The sequence below is a fragment of the Phaethon lepturus genome, unplaced genomic scaffold, assembly GCF_000687285.1.
Source record: "Phaethon lepturus isolate BGI_N335 unplaced genomic scaffold, ASM68728v1 scaffold14307, whole genome shotgun sequence".
Taxonomy (NCBI): Eukaryota; Metazoa; Chordata; class Aves; order Phaethontiformes; family Phaethontidae; genus Phaethon; species Phaethon lepturus.
In genome coordinates this window covers 35,492-50,857 of record NW_010554132.1, presented here as the reverse complement: position 1 = coordinate 50,857, position 15,366 = coordinate 35,492, and the positions used below count along the sequence as shown (strand labels likewise).

Below are 15,366 nucleotides of genomic sequence, written 5' to 3'. Positions count from 1 at the left end.
CAAAAAATGTGTAGACATGGCACTTCGGGACGTGGTTTACGGGGCATGGTGGCATTGGGTTAACGGTTGGACTTGATCTTGAAAGTCCCTTCCAACCTTAATGATTCTGTGATTCAAAGACCAAAAGTAGTCTCTCTGGAACATATTTGGAGGTATCTGCATTTTTCACACCCTGTGGATCTGTTACTAATAACGATAGTACCAGTTTCATAGTACTGTGACAGGAAGAAGGCAGGTGGAAAGGAGCACTGAGCAACAGCAGACTCCATGGTTTACTGTTGTCACCATCCTACTACAAGTCTAGGAGTGGCCGATGAAAAAACACACTGAGCAAACAGCATAGGAATATGCGTAAATAGCCATAAAGGTCACAGTAATAGTAGTTTTTATGAGGAGCTGGCCTGGTATAAAGCACCTCTAGATGTCACTGTAACATTGTAAAATGTAGATAAGAGAACGCTACAAAGTTGACATAGTTTATACAATCTCATTCCTGGTAACTGTTTGGGTCAGCCTGTAATAAATTATTGGATCATTAAAAATGTTGTTACCAGATGTTGATTAACAGAAAAAAACTTTTTGAAATCTGTTGGTAAGACTGTTACCGAACATTTTACTAGAATATTAAATATTCCTAGCGTTGATTTAACTAACCTAGTTTTTAACAGCCAAAGCTAGTGCAGTGCAACAGCTCATTTCTGGATGTTTTTTTCTTTCAGTCCCTGAGGCTCAACCCTGATCTTTTCTGGGCTGTGTTTATGCCAACACTGACATTTATTACAACTGAGATAATTTCTCTTGCTTTACACCGGTACCAATCTGGTCAGCTTGGTATTGATTAAAATAAGGACAATTGTTTATAGGAAGAGCATAAGTTAGAACACAGAGTGCTTGGTTTTCACCAAAAAAATCTGGCTGCAATTTCATGAGGAACAATACAACATGAACACTGTATACACTGACTAATACATCAATTGCTTCTCCACAGGTCATCAAAGAAAAATCGCATTTGAATGAGACAGGAACAAAAGAGAAGAAGCCACCAGATTCAACAGGTTAGATTTTTTTTTTTTTTTTGTGATCAGTTTCTAGTTTCCAAGGGTGCAACTGCATAGAAGTAGCCATTACTCTCCTGAGCATCACTAGTGAAGATGATTGGGTTACATGTGTGCTCATCAGCATGAGTGAGAATTGTCCAAGTGACATCAGCCTACTTTTCACATGCTTGTGCACCTGGTGGCAAACTGCTCAAAAAAGTGCTTTGCATGAGAAGTTTATTAACCTTGACTTGGCTGACAATAAATCTGAATGAGAAAAACATTTTCTAGTGCTGTGTCTGAAAGGAAGAGTTTGTGACCCATGATATCCCACTACTTTTAGAGAATTAGTCTGTTCTTGCTTAGGAGAGATTTACACTGACCTTGAAATTGGGAGAGGAAAGCAAGTGCCTAATTAAAAATGCAACAGAAGTTATGCTAAGTGTGCAATTGTTACTATCAGAGAATTACTGACAGATTCGTTGGTAATCTGTTTACTTACAGAAGAGGCCATCCAGAAGACCCAGTCCTGCTCTCCAGAAGAAGAAGTTGATAAGCTCAACAAGGAAAATGCTGAGAGGGAAAGTTCTGTTTTGCTTCAAATGGATCCTCCCAAATTTCATACTGGAGGGCCAGAGGAGAAAGGAGAAAGTTTGGCTTTTGAAAGCTATTACAAATACAGGAGAAGCTCTGTTCAGAAATTCTTCAATACTGAAAAGCAGCAAAAAGAAGATGCTGTTGATGATACTTGTCAAAGGATAACTGGGCAGCAGATGGAGAATGAGTCCCCAGCAGATGGGGAGAAGAAGGAGGAATATCAGGTGTCTGGAGGTGCAAGACAAGAAGAGAGGAAGAATGAAGGGGAGGGAAATGTTGATAAGAGTGAAAAAGCTGGTAAGAGTGAAAAAGAAGTTGAGGAACCACCAGCTCCTTCCCAAAATGAAGATGAGGCAGGACAAAGCCATGATGAAGAGGCACCAGAGGGAAGGTAAGGTCCGAAGCTCAGGCTGCACGTTCTTAAGAGACCCATACTTAAGAAAAGTTCAAGTCAAAGTGGCTGCTTGATGTAAATGTTGATGAAAATCAAGCCTGATACTAAAGTGTAAAATGAGTTTATCTCTCCAATCTGAGCTCTAAGCTGAAATTATACACTTAAAAAAGACAGGCAAATAGTCTATCATACACAGTACTAGCAGTGCACTTTGGTTGTTTGCTTGGGAAATAGGTTAACTACATGGGAATTACATTAGGCTATTCACCTCTGAGGAGAATTCTCCCATTGTTATGTTTATATACTGCAACATCATATAACCCATGAGCAAAATAAGGTTAGATTAGGCCATGTACCAGTTGGGAATTAAGCTACTGCAAAATGTAGTAACTTAAGTGATAACATAAAACTGAAACTTTGCTCAGGCTAAACTCAGAAATTTGTCTACTGTAATTCTTTCTTTGCTGCATTGATATATAGCCCTTCAGGAATAAACCAGTTTAAGCTCTCAGGAACCTATAAGAACAGAGCGAAATCCCAGTGCTCTCCCACTGCTTTAAAGATGAGATTGATAGCAAAATGTTAAATTTAGAAGAACTGAGGTGAAGATTTCTGTAATGGAGAAACATTTTGCTGTCATTATTAACTTAGGGGTCATTTTTATTTCTTAAAGTGAGTATTAAAACAGTTTATTTTACACAATGGAGCAAAATAACCTAATGTGATTTGAATGCAGTATATGTGTAGGCATTTTTCACCTATGTTTCTAAATTTGCTCTGCTTTAAGTGTACCCTGCTCTAATGCCATGTTTTGTCCTTGCAGGTGTAAAGGCTGCGAAAAAGGTACAAGAAATTATAGTTCAGTCACTGAGCAGACCTGCCAATTTGAGCATAGTGGTAGCAGTAAGCATCAAGTGAATGATGAAGGCCTAATCAAAGATGACAACAAAAGGAGCAGGCTAGATGCAGAAAGCGCTGATGGCATATGTAAAACTGAAAAAAGCTCTTACAGGAAGTATTCCTAAAGGCAAAGCATTTGATTCCACTGGTATTACAGTGACGATCAGAGAGAGACATCTGTAGAAAAAAATGATTTCATGATTGTAGTTACTAGAGGGAAAAGGTGTGCATGGTAGCTCTGACAGGAAGCAGTTGCTCATGGGCCACATCCTAAGCAGATGGGAAATAACATGGTTCTGTTTTCTTCCATCTTAGAGGCTTCTGTTCTGGCAGAAATTAGTCGCAACTAATTTGCTTCTGCCACAGCTAGTCCATTAATACTATCCTCTTTCCATCTTCTTTTAACAACAGAGCTAAAACTCCTAAGTATAGAGTGGTGGGAGAAATTATATCATGTATGGAAAAATTGTTTGACCTGTGGAAGTGCTGAGAATATGTGTTAACACAGAATTTGCAATGCTCTGGATGTAGCCTGCAAAGCCAGCTTGCTCATATTCGTACCATTGCAATCTGAAGTGAGAACAACTGCAGCCTATAGAATAAAGAAATATGGGTTTTTGTGTGGAAGCCTGACTGATGCTGTTGAACAGCCAGATGAATGGTGCTTAGGCACCAAACTCTGAAGCAGTGCTTACTGGGGTGAAGCAGGTATTTCTAATATTAGACCTCCAGCTTGAGAATTTCAGTGCCTATCCCTGTATGTGAAATGATGGCACATGAGAGGATGGCCTGAAGGATTTGAAGATATGTGTGTGTGCATGTGCATGTATAGGACTCAGAATGAATTTCTTTGCTTTGAGAATGGGGGGAGAGCGGGAAAGGGAAACATTTATTAAATATTTGTGCTAGGCTCTTGTAGCAGGAAACAGGAGATAGTGTACTAAAACTTTAAACTCCATAACCTTTCCTGAGCTCTGGCAGATTGTTAGCAATGATATTAAGGTTAGAGTCTCTCTCTTGGAGCATCGTTGATCTGTAATGGGAGGTCATTCTTGAATAGGGAGAAATCCCCTCTGGTGTGCAGGAAAATAAAAATATCTATCACTGGGAAAATCTTGAAGGCTAAAGCTTAGGCATAGTTTTAAAGAGGCATTCTAGCCTCTTTGAAAGAAAACTTCCTTGCCCAAAGTTTGGTAACACTGGGGAGCTGAGCTTTCAGAAAGACATTTTCTTCTGTCACTTACATTCTGGGGCCCTCAAATTCTGCCTTTAGGATAGAGGTTTTCTTGGCATTTTGTGGATCTCGGTAACACGCAAAGGCCTATACTTAAGGACTTGCAATTCAAACTCTGCAGAATCCCAAGTAGGTGGCAAACTTCCAGAAGCCCCAGCTTTTCACAATTCCTTGACCATGAACTAACTTCCTGACCATGTAAGTTATTAACACTGTCAAAAAAAATCTAGGTACACAGCTGGTGTCCTGGAAAAATGGACATTCACTGTGAATAAGGACAATCTACTGCTACATTAATGACCAAAGTGTTCCTGCCAGTTACATGCTGTCATGGTTTTTTTTTGTTTGTGTTTTTAATCATTTTCACTGGAGTAATGAACGGTTTTAAAATTGCTCAACAAGCCCCACACAAAAGGGAGCCGGCATTCCAAACCAGAGAGCTCATGTTGAAACACTGGGGCTCTAGCCCTCCTAACCAGTTGAAGAAGTATTTGTCACCTTGGTCAGCCAAAGGTCACTCTCGGGAATATCAATCAAATGAAAAACAACGTGGGTATGAAATTGAAGTTGCAACACCCCGCAAAAAATCCAAAGAGAAATTAGGCATGCAGGGCTGGTCTCCAGCAGGGATTTTGACATCAGGACGGCAGAATGGTCCAGCACGTTGAGGTCCAGACAATAATACCAGAGACCTGCATTTGTGCCGAAACTCCATAGCTGCTGCAGTGTGACATTGGGAACTCATCCCTTGTCTGTGCCCCTCTTTACCTTTTATCTGCCATCTTTTTTTAAGGACAGAAATTCCTCAGAGCAGCATGTGACAGTTACCATGTGTTCTACCACACCGGGTCCTGAGCCATACTGGAAATCCCAGGTGCTGCCTGCCAGGGTGAAACTCCCTCATGTGCACAAGCTCTAAATGCAAAAGCTGGGAAATAGCCTCTTTTAGCTGGGTAGAGGAGAGCTCAGTCTGTCTTCCTACTCCACTGGAGAGTTACAGTACATACTCACATATTAACAGTCCCTGAGGGGAAATAAAACTTAATTTCTTCCAAAGAAATTGCTGAGGCCCTTTGTGGGCATGAAGCTGCATTGGTTTAGTCTAGGGGTCTTCACTTTGCCTCTTGCTATTGTTGTGCAAAAGATGCTAACTTAATAAAGGAGTACTTGTCTTAGTAGTATAGCAACAACACCCTGTTTTCTGAGCCAGAGCTTCTGGAATAAAACCCGTCTTAAATAACAGAGAAAGACCTATTGATAAAACTTATAATAGATGTATTCAGTCTTAAATGAGTTTACCTGGGGAAAAGAGGGACTAAAATACAAGATAGACAAGCACTGCATGTTACCACTCTTATGCTATCTGTCTGTTTTGTCTTTTGTAGATGGTAGTCCTACCCCACCAGCACCATTTGATCACCGGATTGTTTCAGCCAAAAGGGTGGGGATCAGCAGTTATTATAACGTCAGTGAGAATGAAATCCTGGGAGGGTAAGTCAGGTGAACCCAATCAACATGGAAAGCAAGGCACAAATTTAGAGCCAAGCACCCCAGGAGATGAGTGGAGGCAACATGCCTCACTAGAGCCGGTCATGAAAGTCTAAGCTCTAACAGTGCTTTAGAGAGGAATGAAAACAGGAGGCTGATTTTACTGTGTGAGTGAATTTTGGCTTAAAGTTTGGCACCAGCAGACTTGGCTTGTATTTGGTATTGTTCTAGGTCAGCCAGCTGCCCTCAGGCTTTATGACAGGGCTCCTAGGATGCTGTAATACTTTACCTCACATTCCAGCCAGCAGGACGCAGAGACATGTTGTAGCCTTCTTTCTCTCAGTGGGTCCCATCCCTGAAAACACGTGCATGTTTTCAGATATATCAGCAGGCTAATCTGACAGGCCATGTAGTTACTTGATCTCTCATGCTGACATTGTTTAGGAGAGTGATATTGTCATTTTTGATGGCAGCATGGGTAAGGCTTTCATCATGAAAGCACAACCCTCCCTTGGAGGAGACTGATGAGATGGAGAGGGGGAGATCATGCACATAAATGAGTTATTATCCTTACAGTATATTGACTTCCCCGGGATTAGTCATTGAACATTATGAGGTGAGTATAGTGAATCATACAGGTGGGATAATATCAGCTAGAACAGTGTGTGATTTTGGTGTGCCTAAATGAGTAGTAGCAAGTCAAATCTGTGCAACAAAATGGAAGCAATGAGCAATTGAAATGGAACCCAGTAGGGAGAAGGTAATTTCTGTTGTTTATAACCTATTTTACATTCAGGGCTGACACCAGTATCACTGGATGATTTTTTTTTCCTTGTTTTCCCTAGAGGGCGATTTGGTCAAGTGCACAAATGTGAAGAGAAAGCAACAGGTCTCAAACTAGCAGCCAAAATTATAAAAGCGAAAGGTCCTAAACAGAAGGTTGGTAGAATGTGATATTAGTCTTTTGCTCTTCAATGGATCCCACACTGTTCAGCTACACAACAGACCATGGCCAAGTGGCTCACAAGCCATCACATTCATAGGATCTGCTGGCTTACCATGGGCTCTAGGTCTATTTCCCTTCTCCTCCAGAACTTCTACTAACTCATCAAAGTCCTCTTGGGCTTTCTCTTTTTTTTTAGAATCTGAATTTTTCCAACTTTCTTTTTGGCTTTTTGTGTTTCCTTGTCTTTCCTTTTTAGCTTTATGCTATTAAATCTATTCGTGTTTTCTTTAATGGTAATAACATTTGTCAGGCCTGTGACATAGTGTATTCCCTCCCAAGCACACTGTAGCCTTTGCTGCAATGACTTGATGTCACTGTGAGGGATGCTGATAACAGACATGATCAACACAAATACAGATAGGAAGAATTCGTCTGTCCTGTTTTGCAAACCTCAAGGCCATCTGGGCCTTGCTTTCACAGGCAAGACATACATAGCATCCTTTGTGTGACAGCGGTGTCATTAATGGCATTGAAGGGTGGGATTTGTCTCAACTAACTGGGATTGCTAAATTATAGCTGTGGCCACACTGATCACCAAGAATTCCCTTATAGTCAATGGAGAGAGATTGGCACCACCAGAGAATGATTCAGCACATCCTAAACTTCACATCTAAAATGGTTGGGCTGAATGGAGGTACCAGTCTCTCTCTCCTGATTGCAAAGGGCGGTTTTGAGGACTGTCCTGGACTTTTCTTACACATCTTCATTTTGCATACCTACAGGTGGTTGAACAAAGTCCTATTCTGCTCCCCTCTTTTTGTTACATCCCTGTGAACCCACCACTTGTCCATGTTAGCTCTACACTTCCTTTCCCCCCACCCCATATAGCTTATTACTGAAGCGGTCCACCACTTGAGGTCTGCGTTCAGTCTAGAAGCTCCTATAGCCTTGACATCTACCACTGCAGGAGCAGTCAAGGCTGAGTTTGGTTGCCACAAGTGAAAACATGAAGATAATGTAGATGTCTGGTTCAAACTATGTCGTTTCATGTAGCTTGCTTAGAGAAAAGGCTTCTGCAACAATATGCATGACTCTTTACAGGATGAAGTAAAGAATGAAATCAATGTCATGAACCAGCTGAATCATGTGAACCTCATCCAGCTATATGATGCCTTTGAATCAAAAAATGACATTGTCCTAGTCATGGAATAGTAAGTGTGTTCTTTTCTTTCCCTTTCTGTCTTTAGCACTTTTGCTAGGATTGTCTATTTCCATCTTACTTTATCCTGAAATTAGAAATAGAACTTCTTACAGGTAGTAAGAACATATGAAAGATGTTCTAAGGAACAAAAAAACCCCAGAATTTAAGATAAAATTTTTCCTGTGCAGCCATTTAGGCATTTTTTCCAGTGATGTGCCACATTCCTGGTACTGTAAAGCCACTGCTCCATTTGAAGATAGAGCTGTGTTATATATCTTCTCTTTAATTTCAAATTTTAATTTGTGTCAGCTAAGAAACAGATCTCTCAATATCTCCAGTTCTATGAGGCAAACGAGAAGACATCTTACACTGAAGAGGAGCCAGCTGTAGATGTTGTGCCTAATCTTTATACTGGATGCCTGAATGATAAACCTGTTTTTTATTCTGGGTGATCAGGCTAATTAGGCAAAAATAGCTGCCTTAAAGTAAAATTAAGCAGATGATGTCTTAAGGAAGCCAAAAAGGTTGTAACAAAAACATTGAAAGGCATGGTAGAAAGTTCAAAGTTATGTGAGTGTGGCTATTCTGGACATTCTCAGATAGTCCTCTGAATTTGGTCTACATGATTAGCATATCACAAAGGGTAAATGTCTGTGTAGCTATAAATGGGTAAGCTGGAGGCATTCCGAAATGTGATGAGAAATTAAGAAGTAATTTTTGCTGACTTTAGATAGTTTCAAATTGAAATTTTGGATCATGTCTCTCTTAAATTCTGAGGGAGGAGACTGTGGTTCTAAATACAGATTCTTCAGCATGTTTTCTTGGTTTTCCATGTGACTTCATTAATTTTACTGGTACAAAATGATGACTCAAGACAGCATACCGTTCAAATCTCAAGACTTGCATACTTATCACTGGGTGGGAGACTGGGCTCTCAGACCTTGAAGAAGTTCAGGCTGGTATGCACCAGAACATAGATCTTGTAAAGTTCAGATCAGAGTACAAGCTCATATTGTAGACTCACCTTACTGAACTTGACTGTGAATGATTAAAATAGTCAATAATATAAATTCTGTATTAATCTAATTTCATGGGACTGGATTTGGACTTGGTGACCACTTTGTTGTCTTCCTCTCATCAGTGTGGAAGGAGGAGAGTTATTTGACCGAATTATTGATGAAAACTGCAATTTGACAGAGATGGATACTATCTTGTTCATAAAACAGATCTGCGAGGGAATTCAGTACATGCACCAAATGTACATTCTTCATTTGGATCTCAAGGTAGAGAACTGAGATGTATGTTTTGTGCAATGACAGCTGTAGAAATTCTTATTCTTAATGGTAGGCCATACAGCTTAGCAGATTCCCATGGCAGAAACAACAAAGGGCCTTATTCTGCTTTCCTTAGATCAATGTGTATTTACTTTAACCACCTTGAGATCAGTTAAATTACTACAGAACTAAGTAAATTAGATGAGAATTGTGGTCATATGTCATCGAGTCTCATAGCCCTTGAATTTTCCATGGACTAATTTTACAGAAAGCCAGCAGCTGACTACAAATACCTTGCTATTTTCAATTTTGATATTTGTATCTCAAGATATTGTGCAAATATTATTTAATTCAACTGCACAAGATCTCTGCTTTACACATCAGCCATGGTGTAGTAATTATCCCCCTTTTTTACCATGCAGAAACCAAGGCATGAGTGAGTGGAACTAAATTCAAGAGTCATTCAGGATCAGTGGAAACCCTGCACATCTTTGAGGACTACACTACACTGTCATGGTTATGAAAAAGCATCAATAGATAGCCAACTTAAGGGAAAATACATCAAAATGTACTTGCTAAAATGAAAGAAATAAAAATAGTCAGTGGCTGATGTAACAAATACAGTATGCCTATGTTGGGTTAGGCAATAGCTGCTAGTGCAGCTGAAAGCCCAGAAGAGGGTGGCAGATTCTCTGCTATGTACTTGCTTCATTATCTGAACTCTTCAACTATATACACAAAAAGTCTCCTCGCTTCTTTTTAAAAACAAATCCACCAATTGCACATTCTTACCTGGTTGGCTGCTAATGGTTAACTGTCACCCCTTAGAAAACATTTGTTGTAAAGATATTTTTCATTAGATTGTACATTTGAGCTGGCCCTTTCTCCCTTAAACCAAGTTTTTATCAAATAATAGACTTGTTTCTTACCTCTGTTTAGTGCAGGAATAAAACAGGATGAAGTCTTTAGTTTTATGACTGGCTATAAAGCTTCCTAGTGATCTCTGAGCTTTGCAACAAAGCAAAAAGAAACAAAAAGTGCACAAGACAGTTTTCTCTTTGAGATTTTTATTACAGCTGCTCGTTGTGGCTTGTAATATCTGAGTTAATATAGTACACCTTTAATGTTAGCATATATATTATTGCAGTGGTTAAGCAAATGAGCAGATGCTTGTTGGGACCTGCTTCAGTTGCTAATCAATGACCAGACTCACTTTTCTGTTTCTTCATAAACACCCAGTTACCTAGAAACCTGTCAAGCAGAAGTTTGCACGGTTCTTTGTTACACATTAATTATGTTCTTGGAGATGGCACAATTTTAATATGAGGTCAAACTGCTGACAAAAAGATACATATACAATCCAAGAAATTCTTCTCAGAGACCTCTTTTCATGTGCTTGCCAGCTATGGCTTCTCCCTTCTGTTTTGCTTGTTCATAGATTGCTGTCAGTAACAAATGTGTTTGGGAAGAAAGCTTGAAACTGAAAGAAAGTCATCCCAACCATAATCATTCAGGACGTCAGAAACTATGGACATATGGTGTTTAAAAGTCCTATGGTGTTTAAAGTCCTACATGTAAAATGAATTAGTAATCGTGACAAAGGTTAACTAATGTTTTCAGTGTTGAGGGCTGTTATGTTTCAAAGAGGACTCAATGAGCAACAAGACAGAGTAGCTATAAAACTGCTGGCAGTGAATACGAGACTCTTAGGTATTTACATTTCAAAGACAATTGGCAAAATTCTGTGCTCAGTCTCTTCTGTATGAATTTGGAGTAATTATAGGAAGTTAATGGATTCCTGCCAGGGAAGTGAAGAACAGCAATTGGCCCTATGAAAATCCAGAGGGATTTAACCTGTGAATCCTACCTTTTGCTAAAATATCAGAGAAAATCATAAAGTTGATGTGACTAGCTTAATATATCAGTGTTCAATCAGACAGTTACTGCCAGAACATTTCTGAACTCTGAAACTTAAAGCTGTAAGACAAACTTCAAAGCCCACCAAATCTGTTTTTTTTTTTTTAAAAAAAAACAAAAAAAACCAGTGTCAGCTTATTAAGGTCTGTAGCCAGCATCCTGAAACCCCACTTTGGAAGTCTACATTCTCTGTCCCACTCCCCCTAATGAGTTCTTTATCTGAACTGCTGCCTTACGTCAAATTGAAAAGCCAAGGAGAAGAAAAAGCAGTAGCAAGGCACAGAACACACGACCTCAACTGCTGTGTGATAGCGGGGCGGGGGGTACCCATGCAGAGAACTCTGACCAAGGAGGAAAGCAAAAGGTGCTTATGAGATCTTTGCTGTGTTTTTAGTGTTTTTCTCCCAACAGTTTGCTAAAAGGCCAGTTTTTCATACTTGTTTCTCATTAAAGTGTTTTCTGATTTCTCTTGGCAGCCTGAGAATATCCTCTGTGTGAACCGAGCAGCAAATCAAATAAAAATTATTGATTTTGGATTGGCAAGAAGGTACGTGCATGTGTTCTTGCTAATTGTAAATGAATTAGGAAACAATGAAAAAAAGTACTACATCTCTATAATGATGTATTTGATACATAATGGTCTCCTACTGTTCTTAGGACAAGTTTGATGTGGTTCTTTTAATCAGGGCTATATTTTAATAAGGAATGTTTGGAGCTGAGTAAAAAAGATTTGTTCTGAAGCCTTTTTTCAGGTAGAAAGTTGAAAGAGGGCTGATTCTGACTAAGCATGCACGTAAGTATCTTGGAACAGCTAAAATGGACAAAACCAGTGGTACATCTTGTTTGGCCTCTTGTCTCTGATGTTATGAGATTCTTCAAAAGAGAGTGTAAGAGACCATCAGGGCTGTTACAATATACCCCACGCTATATCACTTTCTAGTTTAATTAGGTACCATAACCTCAGTGAAAGATTTACTAGTTAAAAATTCCATGCCTATGATATGGAGAAGCCCCAAAAGGATGATAACAGCTGCTCTGAGGAGTCCTTGAAATCTGAATTTCTTCCTTGTATAGCTGTTGGGTTTTGCCTTAAAGTATGATATAAAGCTTGCAAGCATTTTTCATTCTTTATATGGGTATATTTATTTTTATTTTGTACCTCTGTCTGTCCTTGTTTTCCTACTGAATTTCCTGCTTCTGAAATCCCTCTAAGTGCTAGACAACTTACAACTTTAATTAGAACTGTAACTGATGTCCTCTGTTAATGTTTCAATTTCCTAGATATAAACCCAGGGAAAAACTTCGAGTTAACTTTGGGACTCCAGAATTTCTTGCTCCTGAAGTTGTGAATTATGAGTTTGTCTCCTTTCCTACAGACATGTGGAGTGTAGGAGTCATTGCTTATATGCTGTAAGTAGGATTCAGTATCTGCTTTGTAAGCTGTTTCTAGGTTGAACTGTGTCAGTCATCCAAACTTGTTATACTGGAATATTAACAAAATATGTACCCAAAATAGAAAAGGTAGGCTTCTTTCCAAATTCTGTATTAATCTCTCCTCTTTTCCAATCACCATGAACTTTTCTTCTTTGTTTCATTGTACATCTCTCACGAGTGTTTGAGTATCACACTTACAGAATAATGTAGACTGCTTGGTAAGTTCTCAGTAGGTATGTGCAAGAGTGGTCAAAGGTCTAGAAAATATGACCTACCATGAAAGACAGTAATGCTTGGTTTGCTAGGGAAGAAGGGTGATTATTTAAACATGTAAGCAGAAGAGAGAATGTGAATGGTCTGGAGACTTTCTTAGACAATATTGCAAGATAGATCAGAAGTGACAGAACAATCATAGGTGGCACATTAGAGATGATGTACAGGAAGGGGAAAAGACAGGAGGATTGAATATATTTCTTTTTACTTTAGCCTCAGTGGATTGTCTCCTTTTTTGGGTGATGATGACAATGAGACCCTCAACAATATCCTGTCCTGTAGCTGGGATTTTGAAGATGTGGAATTTCAAGGTGTTTCTGATCAGGCCAAAGATTTCATCTCAAAACTACTCATCAAGGAAAAATGGTATATAATCCCTTTATCTTTGAAATGTGTGTTCCATGCCATCATGTCACAGTTGTGTCACTTGTGCTGCTCCATTGCAGAACTATCATGACTTGTGTAAGTTTTTTATGTCCATGTAGAATATTCTAATGCCACTTCATTGATGTTGTTCATTGTGTCCATTAAATGCTCTGAAGTTACCTGAATGCATTTTTGCTGTGATGAAAAATTTACTTCATGGATTAGCTGTCATCTGGCATAGTGTCCTGAAATGACATCATTGCATGATGGCAGAGCACATGACCTGTAGGAGAGAATTGTTGAATTGTCAGATTCTGGGAAAAACACTTAATAGCATTCTGGTTTTCCTTTAGCTGGAGAATAAGTGCAACTGCTGCCTTAAAACACCCATGGTTATCAGACCACAAGCTCCACTGCAGACTCCAGGTCCCTAAATTTAAATATCCTTGTGCATTGTAGATTTACTGTTGCCTTCTTGTGTTGCCACATCACTATTTGTTTTGACATTTTTCTTAACTGTGTTTGAGTCTTCCTTGCTGCTGCATTTCTTGCCATTGTGACACACGTGTCCCCTCGCATTTTTTTAGCTACTGTAATTTGCATGCTCACACTTGCTCATCAGTTCTTGCACATCTGGGAAGAAACAGAAGATCATGCAATTGCTGCATGTTGCTGAGTGGGTCCATTTCTTAGCAAAATGAGACTACTTACAAAATGAGTACTGAAAACTGCTTTCAAGCTGAGGTTGATTCTGCTTCCTGCTTTGAAAACCCTTTCAGGCTCCCCTGAAGTCCCCCATGAGCGTTGTTAGATTTCATCCTACCTCTTCTCAAGCGATACCTTTCCCAACAGAGCTTGGAACCTCACCCAGTGCATATCTTTGTACTTAAGCACCTTCTTGCCCTTCGATGATATCCAGCTTTGTAGCCAACACAAAAAAAAGGAGTTGTTTGTTCACACAAACAATTCAGTTGGGCTGAACTGGAGGATCAAGATTTTAAATAATTTTTATTATTCCTCCATTAAAGTCAGTGAGTTTGGGAGATTCACACTGTTGATGAGCTTGCTGTTGGCTGATTCTAAGTGAGTCTTCTCTGTGGTTCCGTGGTTCATGAGGGTGTAATTTTAAGCATGTTTCAGAATTTTTACAACATTTGAAGTGCAATATTCACTTCCTTCTCTGCAGGCAAAGCACATCTATGTTAAACAAAATAACTGCTGTATAGCCTAGAATGTGTATGTCAATGTGTATGCCTTTTGAACTACAGCCATCATTAAGAATTAAGAGACCATATTATTAATTAATAAAATAAGCTTATTAAAATAAGAGCAAAGATGATGATGATAATAAAGCGGTAGTAGCTCTGCTGATGAGGTGGTGTGGGTTCTGGGCAGGATGGACGGAGTAGTATCCTGACATCTGTCTTTGCGAGATGATCCTGTTATACAGAGTAAGGATAACAAGAAATAATATAAAGTGGGAAATAATAACAATCAAATAAATTATTACAATTCCCATTGAAATTTTGTTTTCATTGTAATGTCCCAGAACAGCAATGCCCATGAGATTATTAGAAGATTTGTAAGTGTGTGTACACAGTAAAAATAAGAGAGTTTGTCACAGGTAAGTATCTCTTTAGAGGGTTTCATAGGGTACAATTTGACTCCTTTAGTTGTGCTCCAGTGGAGCTCTGATTCCTGTAAACCTGGGGAACAGGCTGTCTTTTCCAAATGCTGCAAGAACACGGGCTGCTTACCTGCTATGCTGCTTCCTATCACCAATTTTCTTCTGGGGAAACCCTATCCTAATAGAAACCTTATAACTCACCCTTTGTAGCTCCTCCCCGGTATTTTTTGTTCGTACTTCTTGTGCTTTACAAAAATAGCTTCACTAAACATGCTGATGTTGCAGTGTTCTGACATTACCTTAACTAAAGGTAAGATGTGATTGATCTTCAATTAATGCTCCAATAATGGCATCTTTCTGCTTTTTTTCTTTCTCTTTTCCCCTAGAAGAAGGCTAAAGGTGTGTCCCAAGCACCCCCGGCTCAACAATCTCTCTGAAAGAGCTGCCAAACAGAAGGTTTGTTTCAGGTTCCAAGTGTTTTCTTCAGGCATAAATACTGTAACCCCTGTGGAAGGGATCAGTGGGTGGCCGAAAGCCTTGCATAGTCCAAAGTGCATGGTCCAAACTGTATTTACCACCACCATCCTTGCTGTTGTTTGGAAAGCATTCAAAATGTAAACTGGCCCTACCACTTATACCAAATCACATCAATATGAAAAAAATTCATATATATGAAAC

At 39.3% G+C, this 15,366-nt stretch overlaps 1 protein-coding gene across 1 annotated transcript; it reads left to right on the top strand.

Moving 5' to 3' along the window:
• Positions 1–988: 988 nt before the first annotated feature.
• On the top strand, positions 989–15,125 carry MYLK4 (myosin light chain kinase family, member 4; the record flags this gene model as incomplete). Its single annotated transcript, XM_010291743.1, has 12 exons — positions 989–1,055; positions 1,542–2,025; positions 2,852–2,871; positions 5,548–5,653; positions 6,496–6,589; positions 7,698–7,807; positions 8,939–9,080; positions 11,465–11,535; positions 12,270–12,398; positions 12,909–13,061; positions 13,415–13,487; positions 15,075–15,125. Coding segments are annotated over 12 exons (1,500 nt in total), but the record flags the coding sequence as incomplete, so codon positions are not given.
• Between the last annotated feature and the right edge of the window lie 241 nt (positions 15,126–15,366).